The 17,209-nt window shown below is 36.8% G+C and overlaps 1 protein-coding gene across 19 annotated transcripts in view; it reads left to right on the forward strand.

Annotated features, from left to right (window-relative positions):
• SYNE1 (spectrin repeat containing nuclear envelope protein 1) overlaps window positions 1–17,209 on the forward strand; it is a 318,475-nt gene that overhangs the window by 123,207 nt on the left and 178,059 nt on the right. For all 19 annotated transcript variants that reach the window (XM_049801239.1, XM_049801241.1, XM_049801249.1 and 16 more), the window contains 11 exons: window positions 1,531–1,681; window positions 4,956–5,183; window positions 5,716–5,814; window positions 7,541–7,728; window positions 7,837–7,960; window positions 8,926–9,092; window positions 10,378–10,531; window positions 10,823–11,451; window positions 12,131–12,310; window positions 15,195–15,345; window positions 16,971–17,129. In XM_049801239.1, coding sequence (XP_049657196.1) covers window positions 1,531–1,681; window positions 4,956–5,183; window positions 5,716–5,814; window positions 7,541–7,728; window positions 7,837–7,960; window positions 8,926–9,092; window positions 10,378–10,531; window positions 10,823–11,451; window positions 12,131–12,310; window positions 15,195–15,345; window positions 16,971–17,129 — 2,230 coding nt within the window. The remainder of the gene's footprint in view (window positions 1–1,530; window positions 1,682–4,955; window positions 5,184–5,715; window positions 5,815–7,540; window positions 7,729–7,836; window positions 7,961–8,925; window positions 9,093–10,377; window positions 10,532–10,822; window positions 11,452–12,130; window positions 12,311–15,194; window positions 15,346–16,970; window positions 17,130–17,209) is intronic.

Below are 17,209 nucleotides of genomic sequence, written 5' to 3' on the forward strand. Positions count from 1 at the left end.
AACATATAATCAATGTGTAAGGATTATGTTGTAACTCACATCATCAATAAAAATCTTGGCCAAGTAATTTAAAGTGAAGGTATTCCAAATACATATGGTACATACTATGCCAGTGAACAGGAAAGAGAAAGAAAAGCTTGAGCAGCTCTCCATAGTCAGCTACAGAGCAAACTTAGCACGTCTGTTTTCCAAGGAGCTCATGCGTAGCTGTGCAGTGCATTTGGGACTATATTCTTCACAGTCTGTGGCTTTCTTGCAACTAGAAGGAAGGCAGATACAAAGGCAAAGGATTTTCAGCTGTTGTGCCACTGATTTGGTCCCTTGATTCTGATTTCCAGCTGTATTTTCTTAGGCTGGACTTGAGTTAGATATTATTGCACTTTATTTTCCTACAAATAACTTGAATTTGAATACACTCTTATCAGTAAATGGCTGTTGACATTGCTATTTTTTTTGTTTGGTTTTTTTTTTGAAAATAAATAAGAAAAAATAAAATGGCCAATTTTTACATTTTTAGACTAGATCTTTTCTTAAAGCTTCCTCTAGCTTTAATGAGGGCGGGGGGGGGGGGGGGGGGGGGGGAATTACAACAAAGACTTTTTAACATGGAATGGTTTTTAAGGCTATATTTAAAAGGAAAATGTATTTTGGAATTTTGTAATATTCAAACTTTTCTGATGAAATTTTAATATTTTCAGTGAAATAGAAAATGCATGTTTTGCAAGCTGTGTGTAGGGTCTACATTAGCACTGGTTTCTTTACAATGATTTGAAAGGCGCAGAAACTTGTATACTGGAAGTCAATGCTGTTAGGCCTTATAAGGGCCTTAGACTTCTTACTTGTGACAAAAAAAAACAGTGCTTTGTTTGCTGTCCAAGATATACAAGAATCAGTCATAATATGTCTCTAACATACCTATAATGTATGTTTCAAAGATTATAAATCTATTAACTTTGAGGTAGTTGAGTCATACCTGTTGTTGATTCTTTGGCTTGATATGAAATCATTGCCTCAGAAAACACAAATTTCCTATAAGATGGGGAGATGGTTGTTATAAAAAAACAAGTTTAATAAAGCAGTCAAGCATTGGTGAATATATGTACATCCACAATACATTGGTTTTAATCATTCTGTTCTAGTGACTAAATGACTAACATCTATGCACTCAGTTATCTTAATTTTTAGATATCTGAAATAATTCCATATTATTTAACAGAAATCATATTTATGTTACTTTTCCTTTCTTCCTGCTGTGATGAGTTTCTTGATGTACAGCTAATGAATGAAACTGTACTCCATTTCAACTCTTGGTGTCCCCTCTATGGCTAATATAATTGTTTGACTTTGGATGCACAGTCTAAGAGAGAACCAAGCTTGCATTTAGGCACACAACTTGGTCCTCTAAGACCAGGAGTTTTTAAAATTACTCTCCTGTAGATTGAATAAACTACATTTTTATTCTAGCGAGAGTATGGGCAGCTTCATTATATTAAACTGTTTATTCTCTCTAATTAATTTGGTTAATTTTAGTATTAAAAGCATGGAAATGGTGAAAAACAAGTGGGATCATTTTGGCAATAATTTTGAAGCTCTGTCCATCTGGATAGCTGAACAAGAAAAAGAACTGGAAAATTTGGAAACATCATCATCTCCTTTGGACATACAGATCAGCCAAATCAAGGTGATTAGTTCTTGTTATGTTTGGCATTAAAAGCCCATTTCTCTGTCATTTTCCTAGAGGCCAAATGGGAGAACAGACATTTTTCACATTTCAGAACTACCATGGTGTAATGATGCCACGCTTTGTACGTGAATATACCAAGCAGAAAGGTTTTACACAAACTCAAGGAAAATTGTTACAGGCTGCCTTCTCTTTTAGTATTTAGTCTACATACATGGAGCCTTTGTGTACATGGTGAAAAATATTATTTAATTTATACTTTTGTTTTTTGATTAATTTCGACTGGTGTAAAAATAGCTACATAAATACAAGGTGTGTAAAGCTTTTCTATTTTAAAACATAGATCAACTTGTGGATATAGAATTTGATTTTAACTTTGCAAGCTAAAGTTATAACTTGATTCATGTATCTTTCATGCTAAAATAATAAAGAAACTATTGCTCTTGGTAGCTTGCAAACCTACATACCATTTATTGCTATTGTATTTACAGTGTCTTAAATTCTGTGTACATTCCTGTAGATACCTAGTGGTTTAGCTTCTTATTGCTGACTGAGGTGCATATTGTCTCCAAGCATTGCATTCCAAGGGCTGACTTCATATCCTCCCGCAAATGAAAATGTACCTACCTTCTCTGAAACCGCCTGTTTCAGAGACAGAGTTTTTCAATAGGCAGTGCACGCCGCCGTTTTCTTGATTCTGTGACCTACTTGCTTTTCAGAAAGCGCACAGGTGTGCAACTGCTTGCAGTCATGGACCACATTGACACTAAGTGTTTCCTAAGCATCCCATAAGGCACTTGTTTCACGTGACAGAAATCAGAATCAGTTCTTAATTTGATCACAACTTTACATACACCAAATAAATAAAATCTCTCGATTTCGTCATTGAAGAATACAACAATGCTTCAATTCTTGCTTCATTGCCACAGCAATTAGGAACAGTTTCCTTGTGAAATAACGTATGTGCACTTATTCCACCGGCATACATTGTCATGCTGTCGTGCTTTTCAGTAGTTAGTGGATAGGATTCCCATGTTTAAGACAGAAAATAAGTGCATCAAATGATATGAATATTGCATTACAGTGCGACAGTTCTTTTCTGTCTAAATGGAACCTACTCAAGCCCTACTAGCGTATTCAAGCCAATTTCCCAGAAAGGCTGTTCCTTGCTGTATGTAATTTTTACACTGCATTGTAAGTTTCTGGAAATTCCACCATAATTCTTCCTCATTTAAACATCATAACAGAAAGAAAATGGTCAGCAGGTAATGTTTATCAATGTTTCAGTGAACAGACATAAAGCAGAGAAAATCTTCCAGGTAAAGTCTAGGCTACATTATTGTAACTCAGGTGAATAAATGAGCTTTATGAACTGTGATACGTGAAATGAGTCATCTGGCCTCCGATACATGGACATAGCTGGAGGTCTTCTTCAGCAGCATTGCTTTCTGCCCAGTTTTGAAGAATTAGTTACGTTTTGTTGTAAGTTCCCTGATGAGTTACCCTGTGTCACAATGCTAATCAGTTCATAATTTCTAATACAACATATTAGTAAGGAATATTGCAACATGAGACAAATGAATAAACAATAGCATGTTCCCCAATATCTTTGGATTACCATATACAACCTGGGGTCAGCTGAATGTACTTATCGTACATAGTAGTAGTAATCTACTTTTTGTGACATTGATTGCAAAATCCCAATGACTTCAGCAAAGCCAGATTTTCACCTACGCCTTTCTCCAAAATTCCTGGTGGAACAAAATGACAGTTATCACAAGCAGTTACTGTTGGTGACAGACTCAGTGAGAGTTTGAAGGCCTCAATTATCCACCTTGTTTTATGTAACTGAGTGAGTTTAACAGAATAGTGTGGGAGTGAAAAAGTGCTGCCTCATTTGTATCTGCTGCGTTGTTAAATAATTTCAGCTTCAGGGCTGCAAATCCAGTATTTTTCCTCAGCACTGTATTCTCATGCAAAAAAGATATTTTATAATCTGAATTAATTCAGAATATGTTGCATAAAGGGCCACTATAAATGATTACAGCACCACTTTTTTTTCTGTACCATCACCCTGCTAATTCTAGACTGAATGTTGCAGTAAGCCACTCCTGAGCTTTGTAATGGCAAGAAAGATACCATATTTTTATCACAATTATAGCAGAAGTTGGGCATTTTGTATGCCTTTGAGAGTGCATTTTCAGGAAAGTTTTTAGTTAATTTCATATACATATATTTATTAAAATTTTTATATCTAAGAATGCTACTGCTTATTTCAATTTCAAAGAGCGCTCTTGGCTCTTTCAGTTCCCTCCCAATGAGTGTTCTTCACTGCTTTTGAGAAGAACTCTATGGACATGGTACATCAGCAGAAATTAAAAGAATTCTGTTGTGAAAAAAATCTTATTTCCAAGTTCACTGATGCTTACTGCATAAATAGCCATTGAATGTGAAACACCGTAAGTTACTGGCTTGGATGTTGTAGCTTTCAGGTTTGTCCCTAATTTGCATTAAAACCAAGTGCAAATTAATAGGAGGCAGTTGCTGTCATGCAGCTGATGAATGTAAAGCCAGTGCTAGTTTGTCTTTATGCATTTACTAATTGGTGTAGAGGACAGCTGAAAAGTACCAAAGGCCATTATCACTTTTTTTATACTGTAATGTGGTTCATTATTTATTCTTCTGCCTGAGGGCATGCTCACCCTACCTGATCATCTAATTAAATTTATTCTTTATTATACCATAGAATTTTAAATTAGAAAATGAAAACAATCTCTATTGGTTTTCAAATCATAGTATGTTTTATTTTGTAAGTGCTTGAGAACTTATGAAACGCAAATAATCAACTGTTAGGGTTCAGCTCCTTAACAATGTTATTTTCAGTTATATACTTACTTTTTTTCATCTTGTATTTGTTTTGAATCTTTAAGAGAATTGTGTGTTAATTTGTTGTAACGTAAGAGATGCTAAAATATGAACCCTCTTGTCTGCTTATGAAAATATGCACCTCAGCCAATTCTAAATGCTCTTCATAAACAGTTTTTAAGGCAGGCTGTATCTTAAACCTTTTCCAGTGCTAATTTCAGGATGAAGAAGGGACTTTACAGGGAATATTGAAGACTTTTGTAACTAGTTATTTCAAGTGGTCGATGAACTCTCATTTACTTTTTTAATGAAGAATATTAGTAGCTCAGGTAAAAGAAGGAAGTAGAAAAATATTCTGATAATTAAAAACCTATTGTGCTTCTTTATTTACTATGACTTTACATTTTAGGTTATTAATAAAGAAATAGATGGTAAAATAACTGGCATCTCAAAACTAGAAGAGGAATCCGAGTCTTTTTCCCAGTTCGTTACCTCTGGAGAATGTGCACATATTAAAGCTAAACTGACTCAGATTAAAAGGTACTGGGAAGAGCTAAGAGGTCACGCGCAGAGACTGGAAGGAACAATCACAGGGAATGCGTCAGCACAGCAGAAATATGAAGAAAGTCTTAAACAGGTAGACAACGCAAAATCTAATGGGTGGTTTGCAGCAATTTATAGAATTACTCTTTATTTTTCCAAAACTGAATATAAAATGCATATTATAATAGGATGGACTAGAATGTATGACTAGATTTGTAAGGTAATTGCAAGACCTCTGTACGTAAGTTTGTGTTTTGAATGACTTAAAAGGCAGGTTCAGGAAGACACTAAAACATACACACCCCAAAATTATGCTATCTTTTAGAAAACCTAAGTGATTCTCCTGCATATTGCACTAATAAACTACATCCATACTTCTTATAAACACTTTAACTTCAATCTTGGGTTGTCAGTAGGTCATGAGGAAAATAATTTAAATATTATTATTGCCCCTGTCACAAGGAGCTGAGCAGAGTTAACATCTTTTATATTCAAAAGGCACTCAGGCCTGCAAAGGCTTAGGATATAATATTCTCTTAGCACTAAATATTTAAAAGATGTTCTTTAAAGCATCATTTATGTATTTCCTGCTGGTTTTAGACTCTCTGGTTTGCCTTTTTTTATAGGTGCAGCAGGCAGTATCTGAATTTGAAGCTAAGCTAGCTGAGCCTCTCACATCGTGCTCTTCAGCAGCAGCAACATACGCAGCACTTCAGGATTGCACGGTGAGCATGTGGCCAGCAATTCCTGCCACCGAGTGCAGGGACATGGTGCCACCCTGACCACCTCACAGCGATGCCAATAACCTCCAGACCAGGGGCTGCCTGATGCCACACAGCCCAACTTTGAGGCGGGAGGAGGCAAGGGCTACCTGTCGGGGTGGGCAGCCCCAGGGCAGGCTTAAGCAGGCTTCCTCAGCTATTTCTTCTCACTGTTTCAGACAGACGTGGAGAGCTTTTTCCCCACTCTAGAGAAAGGAAAGCCTGAAAGTATGAATTAATCCTTCAGGTTCTTGTTTTTAATTTTATGCATCTAAACCGTTATGAAAAATAGAAGATAAAAACCATGTCTGTTAGACAGTTTTCCTCAAAGACTTCATGAAACTTGCGTCTTGGCATAGAGAGGTCTGTGATTTAAAAAAAAATACAATCACCTTTGAAGTGGTTCTTCTTGAACAACGTAGAGACCGGACAGAGTTTCAACTGACAAACTTTTATCTGTGATGCCAGAATTCCATAGGTGTTTGGACATTTGGTTCAGTCCATTACAAAAGGAAAATAAACGGATAGGTATTCAAACTACAAAAAAATCCCAAATCTCAGGGAATTTGGTGTAGCATTTTTGTCTGTGTCTATAAGTTTCTGATGTGTTCTTCCCACAATAATCATAATCTTTCATTCTAAGAAAATATTGTAAAAAATTTTAGTCATATTGTTCTTGCTGCAAAATACAGATAATTTCTTCAGAACTTAGTGGTAACTACTTGCAAAGGCTGTATGCAAGGAAGACCTGGCCTGTCTGCTTCAGACAGCTTGATACTTGTTGAGGAAAAATATTTTGCATATGGAGAATTTGTTCAGACTGCACATGCAATCATTATTGTTATTGCCTTTTTAAAATTATGAATATTCTGAGTATACTACTGTAAACTATTGTCCTGCCTACAGGACCATGATGCCTTAATATGAAATTATTTTTTATTATTTAGTTTAAACATCAGTAACTTGTTGCTGTATAATTCACATTTCCTCCTATATATGATTTCTTTCATGACTGTAGTTATAACTATTACTACTGTTGTTATTGCACACCTGTGAGTTGGAACTTTAGTAGTCTTAAATCTATTTCATTTTGTGCTTTTCTGACTCATTGCACTACATTTCAATCCTTTTCATATGAACAAGTTTCCCAGCTCTATAGAATTGGCAACACTGGAAAGTCTAGTCAACATCAGATGCCATTTCTATGAAAAAGATCTTTAGCTAATGCTGACAGAAGTTCACAGTAACTGTTCCCTGCCTCTCCTATGTCACGACATGGGCTGCAAGTCTGGCGGTCCTCACATGTTGGAATGAGCTTTTGTATTTACTGTATGTATAAAAATTAGAGCAACTTTTAGACAGATGTTAGGGAATTTGCAGCTTTGTCTTATATGATCATGCTGTGTTGCATTCCCATTCAGAAGATCTGACCCTTTTGTTGCTGACTTTTTTTTCTTTAACATAGTTCTTAGGAAAGTCTTTCCCCACTACGAGCTCATTGATTGATATGCTTGGGACATGTGTATCTAGGACAGATCTGAGCGAAATGTAAGCTATGCAGTGACTTGATGATCTGGTGCATGTAGCATTGCTTCAAACTTTGAGTAGAAGTACAAAATTTTTCCCACCATTGTTACTGTAGTTCTGTTGTTTATGTATGTGACTTCTGTTTCTTTTACATGTTCACTAGGACCTTTGCCATACCATGGAAAAACTGAGCAACATGCTGGCCTCTCTCTCAGCCTGTGCCCGAAAGGTGGCCAACAAAGAAGCTGCTGCTCAGGAGGTTACAGCATTGCAGCAGAAATATGAGAAGTTGCTAGAAAATGTTAAAGAGAAACAGACCTTATTAGAAACTCTTCTGGCTCAGTGGCAAAAGTGAGTAGACTCTCAGGTTTGTTACGATGGACACGGTGACATTCCTGTGGTCAGTGTGTGAGACCGAAGGGATGACTTGAGCTGATAACTGCGCTGTGATTTTGTTAGGCAGGAGAAGGAGCTGTCTGCCTTCCTAACCTGGTTGGAGGGGTGCGAAGCTACAGCCAGGCCTTCAGAGCAGTATGTTTCTGCTGACAGAGTTAAACTGGAAGGTGAACTGCAGTCATTGCAGGTATGCTTCAACTGAAAGATCATCCCACTACATTTCCTGGTTTGTTTCTGTGCCTTCTAAAGGAGGGACTTGCTCAACTGTAGTTTGACAGGTCACTTGATTCTAGGCTTTGGAAATGTCCCAGGAAAGTATTACTTTATCACTGTTGTCATTTATCAAAGACAAGAAAATGACAGGAAGAATGTTATTTGCAAATATAATATGCCAGCTCAAGAAAAATAATGCCCTGGTATATCCTATTATCTGCCAAGGAAGGACATTGGTCTGCTTGCCAGAAGATCCTTTCTATAGAGAAATTCCTTTGTCAGACAATGCTACTTTCCTTTTTTTGCATGTGAGGAAATTTGCTCAGATGAAAAAATGCTTAGAGTTTTTGAATTCACAATGAAAGTCTGATTTCCAATTATTTTTTTTAAACACAAGACTTTCATCCTATTCTAAAGTATGCCTTCCCTTGGAATTTTTGCCATTTGGTTTAATATTAATATGAAGCAGTTGGCCAAACATAGCATCTTTTACACCCTACACAAAGCCAATGAGTCCGTAATTTCAGTTTTAAGTATTACTGAAGAGAAGGAAAATTATTTTGTTTTGTTTTGTTTTCTTGGGCCCATTTGTGACAATTTCTCACAATTCTATTGCTGCATACAAAATATATTGCAAAACTTAGTCTTGATTTTAGCCACTTTCATCATACAGTGTGGAAAGGTCGCACTTTGTCCAAAACTAGAAAAAAAAACCCCAACACTTTGATGAATCCTTACTGAATTACAGTTGTCTGAGAGGTGTTGAGTACCTGCTTGTTCTAATAGACCTCAATTCCTCTTAGGATTTGACTGTGCTCACTCAATTTTCTCAAAGTGCTGTACTGGCAATCTCTAGCTGATTTTTTATTATTTTTTGTTATTTTGAATAATATTATGCCATATTTAATCTAAAGGCTGTACGTTTAATTGTTTTCCCAGGATTTGCGAGCAGATATTGAGTCCCATGCTTCAGTCTATGCAAACCTTCTACAGTTAAATGAGTCACTATTCCCAACAGCTTCCGAACAGTGTATAAAAACAATAAAAGAAAAATTTGAAGAGCTGGATGAGAGGTGGAAAGCTTTACCACAAATTGTTGATAAAAGGTTTGTGCATCTGAATGTTTTTCACATGTTAAATGAGAGTAACCAATATCCAGATGAGAAATCCGTATTCTGAAACATAGTTTTTTACAGGGTTATCACTAGGAAAACAAAGGTTAAAGATTCATATTGAACCCTGAGCTCCCAGGAATGGGGTGTGGGGAATCCACAGATTTATCATGCTAGCTTTTTGGCATAATCTCTCCCTATTTTTTTTTTTTTTTTTTTTTAATAGAATAGTTCTGTTTGAAGGACTGCGGGGCAGGAAATGAAGATAATGTTCCATTCCCTCAGTTACAATTCCCCAAGTAACTTTCTAAGTTACTTTCAAAATCTGTAACATCAGCTCTTCATTTTTTCAGTTACATGCTTTATCTTGTGCAAAGCCACGCTCTTGTCTTTTTAAACCCACACTGAAGTTTTCATTTGCCATAAATACTATAAATGCCCAATTGCTAGGCTGCTGGCTCATGTTAAGCTCAGGAACACTGCCTCCTTTTTTGGAATTGTATGTTATGTATTTAGATTTCAATTGTTTTAGTGATGAACATACATATTTTACTGTTTGTAAAGGAGCTCAGATAATAGAACCCAGTCAAAGACATAATCTTATAGGTGCTTTATCAATATGATTTTTTTTTTACAATATAATGATCTACATAGAATTTAATGTTGAAAATTACGTAGAGAAATTCCTAAGGGAAATGGGAAGGTAAATGCAAGGACCTTTTTAAGGTCAGTGTTTAGAAGCTTAGTTCTGCTAGGTGCTGAGTACTCCTCTGGACACATTCCTCCTTTGAATTGTGTTCCTCTAGGCAGACTTGACCCTCACTTACTTCAGTGGAAGTTGAGCATGCAGTTACTCACCCCCCTGCCTAAATTCATGAGACTCTCACCTGACATGCAGTGTTGCAGAAGCTCGAGCAAACAGAATTGTTATGTCCAAAAATTGAACTTTATCTTCCATCAGTATCATTCTCTTTGCTGGGACTACCCCCATGTAGAAAAGTTGAAGAACATACCTTGATTGTTTGGGGCACTTCTAACAGTTGATATGAATAAAACAGTGGAAACAGGAAAAGAGCCAAACTGGTTCTTTCAAGTGTTATGTTATTCCCCAGTTAAGAGATCAGCACAGCAGTCACCGCATTTGTAACATAAATTAATGTTTCCTTCTTTCCTTCCACCCGGCATTGATTTTAATGCTGTCCAGTCAGCTGTGGTTTTGATTATGGCAAGTGATTAATTTACATCAAGTGCTTTCATATTTACATCTGACATCCTATAGGATCAACTTCCTTCAATCTCTTGTTGCTGAGCATGGGCAGTTTGATGAGCTCCTGCTCAGGTTTTCAGACTGGATTAAGCAGTTTCTTGCTGAACTACAAGCCACTTCAGAGATAAACACAGCTGACCAACAACTAGCTGCATCTCACAATAAGGTAAACTTTTGGATGTAAATATTAAAGACAGAGACAATGTACAGTGCATTCAGCTAAATATTAATCTAAAACTAGCATGAGGTCATTTATTTGTTTGAAAACCGATACACTGTTGCAGCCACATACAGATTTCTATTATTTGACCAGTTTAAAGCAAAATTGTAACACTGAACTGTTCTTACAGAAAAGCCTGCAGTAGTACTTGTTTTACTCATAAATTTAGTACTAAAATGTTTTCTGAGCTTTTGATTGGAAGAAGAAACCCAGCCCTATTTTCTTTCTTTCCCATAGAACCACTCAATGGAAGTTGAAAGTAAGAAACAGCAATTACAAAGTCTGAAGGAACATGTAGATAAATTGTGTTCTTTCAGCTGCCCAGAGGACCGGCAGACATTGCAAGGAAAGACTGAAGATTGCTTTCAGATCTTCCAGGAAGCAAGTCAAATAACTAGCCAAAGACAAGAGGCTCTGGATCAGCTGCGGGTATTCCTGGAGCTCCATAGTGCTGCATCAGGAGTGCTCCGCCGGCTGAGGCAGACAGTGGAGAAAACAGGAAATATGGATAAAGCTAAATCTGGATTGCTGGAGAAGGAGCTCAATGATGTTATTCAAGATCTTAACAAGCTGGAATCTGCTGCTGTCAGTTTGGATGGTTCCCTTACTAAGGCCCAGTATCATCTAAAACACAGCATTTCTGAGCAGAGGACCTCCTGCAGGGCTGTGGTGGATAATCTGTACTTGGAACTGGAGGCAGTTCAAAACCTGCTGGGAACCAAACAGAGTGAGGCAGAAGCTCTTGGAGCCTTGCGAAGATCTTTCATGGAACGTAAAGAACAGCTACTGAAGAATATTGAAGATACTGAGGAAAAGGCTGACAAGGAGGGCCTGAAGGAGGCAACACTACAAGCCCTCCAACAAAGGTATAAACAGTATTAATGCTTGAGATTGGCACTTCTTCATTTGCTTGCAGTCTCTAGGCATTTTATGATGCGTTGGAGGTATGCATGAGTTTTCTGCCTGGGTACTTTATTTCTTGCCAGGCATATACAAGTCCATATATCTACTTAACAAAATTTTGTAAGTTAGCTGTTTGGATGGGGAAAGAACATAAGCAGAACACTTAGCAAGTCCTGATAATCTTTTATATTGAAAGAACAGTCAAGAAAATCTTTGTCTCGGAAATTTATTTTGTCCGAATGAATCCAAGCTCCAAACAGCTATTAGAAATCCCATATAACATAACTATCTCTACTCTTACAGAATTGAAGACTGTATATGTTCTGAAGGAATTGAAAACACTTACTATAATAAATTGTTAATCTAAATATTTGACTATATTTCCAAGTCGCTGTATGAGGTGAAGGTATATATATATAATTGTATAGCTGTATATGTATCAGAAAAATCACATTCTGAGCCCAGTTGTAGCAGAAAAAAAATCCAGGTAATACTTTGTTTTCTGAAGATACTGTAGGAAATGTTAGAAAAAGGGAACTTTATGCACAGTAACTAACAGCAAGTTTCATTCTTCCTTTCTCCTCTTTTCTCTTGCAAAAAAGTGAAGATAAGTAAATTTGAAACGTGCCTTTTAACTTGCAGATTGAGGATCTTTAACCAGTTAGGTGAAGAATTGAATTCTCACCATCATGAACTCCAGTGGCTCATGGACAAAGCAAAACAAATAGCCCAAAAAGATACTACACTTGCTCCTGAGATCGACAAAGAGATAAATCGCTTAGAATCTCTGTGGGAGGATACCAAGAAAGTTATACATGAAAAGTAAGTAGATCTTAGGCTTAAGGTGAGGAGAGGGTTCTTTTAGTGGAGGAAAGAGACCCAGTTATTTCCATTTAATATCTTCTTGCCATATTAATCCAAATAAAACCCAGGGCTTGTATGTTAGATACTGAGTAGAAGACAAAACACAGTATAAACCAGTGTATTTGTGCCACTTGTAATTATACTGTTTATAAAGCCACAGATAGGTCCTCAGGACATTACTGACAGATACACTGTGCTTTTAGTTGCATGTTGTTGCTTACTCTCCTGAAAGATAAGAACTCTCCACTGAGATTTCACTATCACTCCAACTAGCGCATACTCTCCTTCTAGCATGTATTGTCCTTCTCTATTGGATATGTTTTTCTGACAACCCTATATTCAGTGGTCCTAAATTATTCCTAGATTTAAGTCTTTCTGTCTGCCCAAGGGACCAGGCTCATAACAATTATTAGTGTATAATCAGTGATATAAGACAGCTTTGTATATCAATGAAAGTTGATAAAGAAAGGAACTGAAGAAACTAAAAAAGTTTCATCTTATCCTTTTCTTTGTCTTACCTGCCTCTTCATTGTCTTTAAAGAAAATTTCTTCAAATGTTCCTTTTTAAATTTGCATGGTAGAATTAAGTGCTAGATTCATTCAGTACTACATCATCCTCAATGTACATAAATTTTGTCTAAGTGCAGAAGCGAAACAGTTCTAAGCCTGGTTAATACTTCGATGGACATAGGCGATTTAGTGATCCCCATGTAACTGTTGAGTTGGTCTACTGGAATGATGATTTAAAAAAAAAAATCATTTGTGCTGAAATATGATTTTTTTTTCCCTTTGGTTTATATACTGTACTGTTATTCTGTTTTCTTGATTGACACCATACAGATATTTGTAAACATGCTGCCCCTTAACCAGAGCTGTGTATTATTTCACTCTTGAAAATATGCACACCTACATGAATTGCATTTCTGGTGGTTTTTTCCAGCTGAATTCAGTCTGGTTTTCCAGTGGATTTTTAAGGGATGTATAAATCTGAAGTAAGTGGAAGAAAAGGATAGCTTTGTTTAAAAATGTCCATTGCTCCTTTTTCTTCAGCACTGCTGCTAACTTGTATTTCATGTTGCATGTTGCTGCAACCCATTTTTCTTACCTCTAGAAGTCCTTAAAAATAATACCCCAAGTAATATCCGCATACATGTGTCAGAAGCTAGACAGTACTAGCTGGGTAGTGAAGAAAACGTAAAATAGCTGTCCCTGCCTTATAGATGCATTATTGAGGGTAAATAAGTTGTCCAGTTTTCACATACTGGGGTAGTTCTTGGCATCTTTATACCTAAACCTGAAAGATACTCAGTGTCGTGGTTTAACCCCAGCCAGCAACTAAGCACCACGCAGCCACTCACTCATTCCACCCCCCCACCCAGTGGGATGGGGGAGAAAATCGGGACAAGAAGTAAAACTCGTGGCTTGAGATGAGAACGGTTTAATACAACAGAAAAGAAGAAACTAATAATGATAATGATAACACTAATAAAATGACAACAGCAATAATGAAAGGATTGGAATGTACAAATGATGCACAGTGCAATTGCTCACCACCCACTGACCGACACCCCGCCAGTCCCCGAGCGGCGATTCCCCACCCCCACTCCCCCCAGTTCCTATACTAGATGGGATGTCCCATGGTATGGAATACACCGTTGGCCAGTTTGGGTCAGCTGCCCTGGCTGCGTCCTGTCCCAACTTCTCGTGCCCCTCCAGCTTTCTCGCTGGCTGGGCATGAGAAGCTGAAAAATCCTTGACTTTAGACTAAACACTACTGAGCAACAACCGAAAACATCAATGTGTTATCAACATTCTTCACATGCTGATCTCAAAACATAGCACTGTACCAGCTACTAGGAAGACAGTCAACTCTATCCCAGCTGAAACCAGGCCACTCGGGTACCTTGCGATTCCTTTCTAACATAAAAATAACATTAATTTTTGTTTAAATTATTAATTTAATTTTAACTATTTTGAACTGTGTTCTCTCTCATATAGAAACAATTTTAGATCCTCCTGAACCTGATTATTTTGAAGAGTTCTTTGGAGCATTGAGAGAAGAGACAGCTCCTAAAGCGATTGCCTCTCTTTCTTGGCAATGTCGTGTTTCCCAAATTCCTTTCACTGACAAACACTGTTCTACAACTAAACATATCCAAAGTTTTAGTCTTCCTTCTCCTCTTCAGTATAAACACCACAAATGGATTGAATAGGGTTTTTTTCTTCGGTCCCTTGCCTGAGCAGAAATAGGCTTTTTTTGGAGAGGGGGTGGAAAAAAATATTAAGCCTGTTATTAGCAGCAGGTTATTCTGTTCTCAGTAGAATGACAGGTAAGTTGAATGTAATGTTTTAGACCCAAAAGCATGCATCTGACAATTGGAGGACAAAATAGTCAGACCTATCTTGCATTGCTTTAGTCTTTACTTCTGCTTCTTTTTACCCCCCAAAATACTCCATGTTAAAGAAACAAGTTTAAAAAGTTAAAAAAAAAAAGGAGCCGTGAGTGCCAGCATCATTATAGTGTGGTTTCCAGTCTGTAAGATGCTAAACATGGGAAGTGAGAAGCTTGAATTCCAGTTTCAGTCTTTCTTTTGCTCAAGTCAGTGTCTTTGATATCTGATATATATGAGATGACAATTCATATACTGTCTCTTCAGTGAGATGTTTTGTGATGTATGGACCCACAGTGATTTGTAAAACCTAAATATTAATATTTTCTTGGCTGCCCAAAACATGTTTAACTCTGCATCCTGATTTTCCCACAGTGAATCGCTACATCGCATTCTTTTTCCTTCAGAAACATGACAGTAAATGGTGCTAACACAGCCTTTTCACGTTACAGAAAGGAGCAGTCCTGCATTCTTATTGATCTGATGAAGGAATATCAGAGCTTGAAGTCAACAGTAATGAAAGTCATAGACAGTGCAGATAGTGCTTCTGTGATCAAATCCATTTGGAAGGATCATGAAGACGTCAGGAGAACTTTATCAAAGGTAATTACATGTATTTTCATTTGAGGGATTTAAATGATCTTTGATTTAGATGGATTTTTCTGTTTAAAAGTTGCCATTGAGCTGTGTTTAAAGTTCCTTCAATTTACTGTCAAATCTTGTCACACTGACATTCAGGGTTTAAATTGTACTGACTCTGATGAGGAAAGAATATAGTCCTTTCAGCATTTTGGTGAGATCCATTAATGTGTATTTGATTGTTGCTATTTATAATTTTAACACCTATAAATACAAAATGTTAATTTATATGGAAAGCATAAGTTATCTGCTTTTCATATAAAATACCTTGAGAATATATTCCTATCATAGTATGTGAGGATATTTCCAGTCAACATGCTTCAATGTTTTTCCATACTGGCTAATTTCTTTAATAGATAAAAGTCAACAAAAGAAAACAAATTGCACACATTTCTGATGTATGCAATTCTTATGTCTGTCTCTCCCTAAGACGACTTATTCCATGGGGTACGATGTTGATACTGGCCATTGAACAGAGATCTGCATTCCATTCATTTCACTGGATCTTATTTCTAAAATTCTAAATTCTGCTATGCATCAGCCTGTCAGGAAAAACCATTCTGAGTTAAATTCTTTCCGTTCATTCAGAGGGTAATTTCATTTGGAAGCCTATTGAGCCCTTCATTAAAAATTCTTCAGTCAGATCTGTATAAACCTCATTCTAAACTGTGTGTTTATGGCCTCTTTTTAGTAGACATTTTAACTAGAATGGAAAGCCAGAACAGAGCTCATCAGTCTAACACAAAAATGCATGTAACTTCCATATGATTCCTCTCCTTAATGTGAGCCTTGGACTGTGGAGAAGTCCCTGCTACATCAAGGCCTGAAGGAGTTGGAGCGCAATATTTTGCACAACTCCTACCATAAGAAAGTAGGCATGGCCACATGGCCATACTGCGTCCAGATTAGTAGCTTATCTCCAACGCTGATCTGTAAAAGAAAGATTTCCTTCCTGTTACAGAAAAAAAGTATGAGATGCTTACTCTGATCCTTTCTCAGTATGTTGTCACCCCTTCAGTGACAGTGTTTGAAAAATTTCCCTGTGCCTAGAACTGCAAACTTAGGAGCCCTGAAGATTTTGTCTAATTCCTTTCTGAACACATCTGTACTTTTGTTTTCCAGAGTATCTAGGAGTGACAGGTTTTACAATTCTAAATTTTGTTTGCAACACCCTCTGTTTCACCTGCTGTAATTCCAGAACTGATTTTAGATACTAGTTAGTCAATGATGGGTTCCTATAATTAAATTTTAGACATGCAGAGTCTGAAGAATAGAAAGAATAATAATAATGAAAAAAATTCCCTTAAGTCCTGAAGATAGCTGGTTACCAAGTGGGGAAAATTCAGAATTTATTATTCCCACTTGTGTGCTTTATTTCTAAGAACAGTCATACTATTTGATTATGCTCATGAGAAAACCATGTCAGTTGCTCTGTATTTTGTGGCATAGTTAAATATTAGATGGTGTACTGAATGAGAATTATCAAATGCATGACACATACCACAGGGCTAGGGATGGGTGCCTAGAGAACTGGATAGTTCTTTCTTTCTTCAAGGCTTCATTAAACAAACAAATATTTATGTCCACAGCATGAAGCTGCCAAGAATGATCTGAGTGATAAACAAAAAGACCTGGATAATTTCACCAATAAAGGAAAACATTTATTAGCAGAATTGAAAAGAGTGCATAACTGTGACTCCACTGCTCTAAAAACAGATATGAACTGTACGGTGGACAAATGGCTAGATGTAAGAGTCTGGTATTTATACACTTAATACAGTTTTTAAGTTGGGCTTTTAAGTAAGGCTACAGTATTAGTATTTTCTTG

Source organism: Accipiter gentilis, chromosome 5 (genome assembly GCF_929443795.1).
Source record: "Accipiter gentilis chromosome 5, bAccGen1.1, whole genome shotgun sequence".
Classification (NCBI taxonomy): Eukaryota; Metazoa; Chordata; class Aves; order Accipitriformes; family Accipitridae; genus Astur; species Astur gentilis.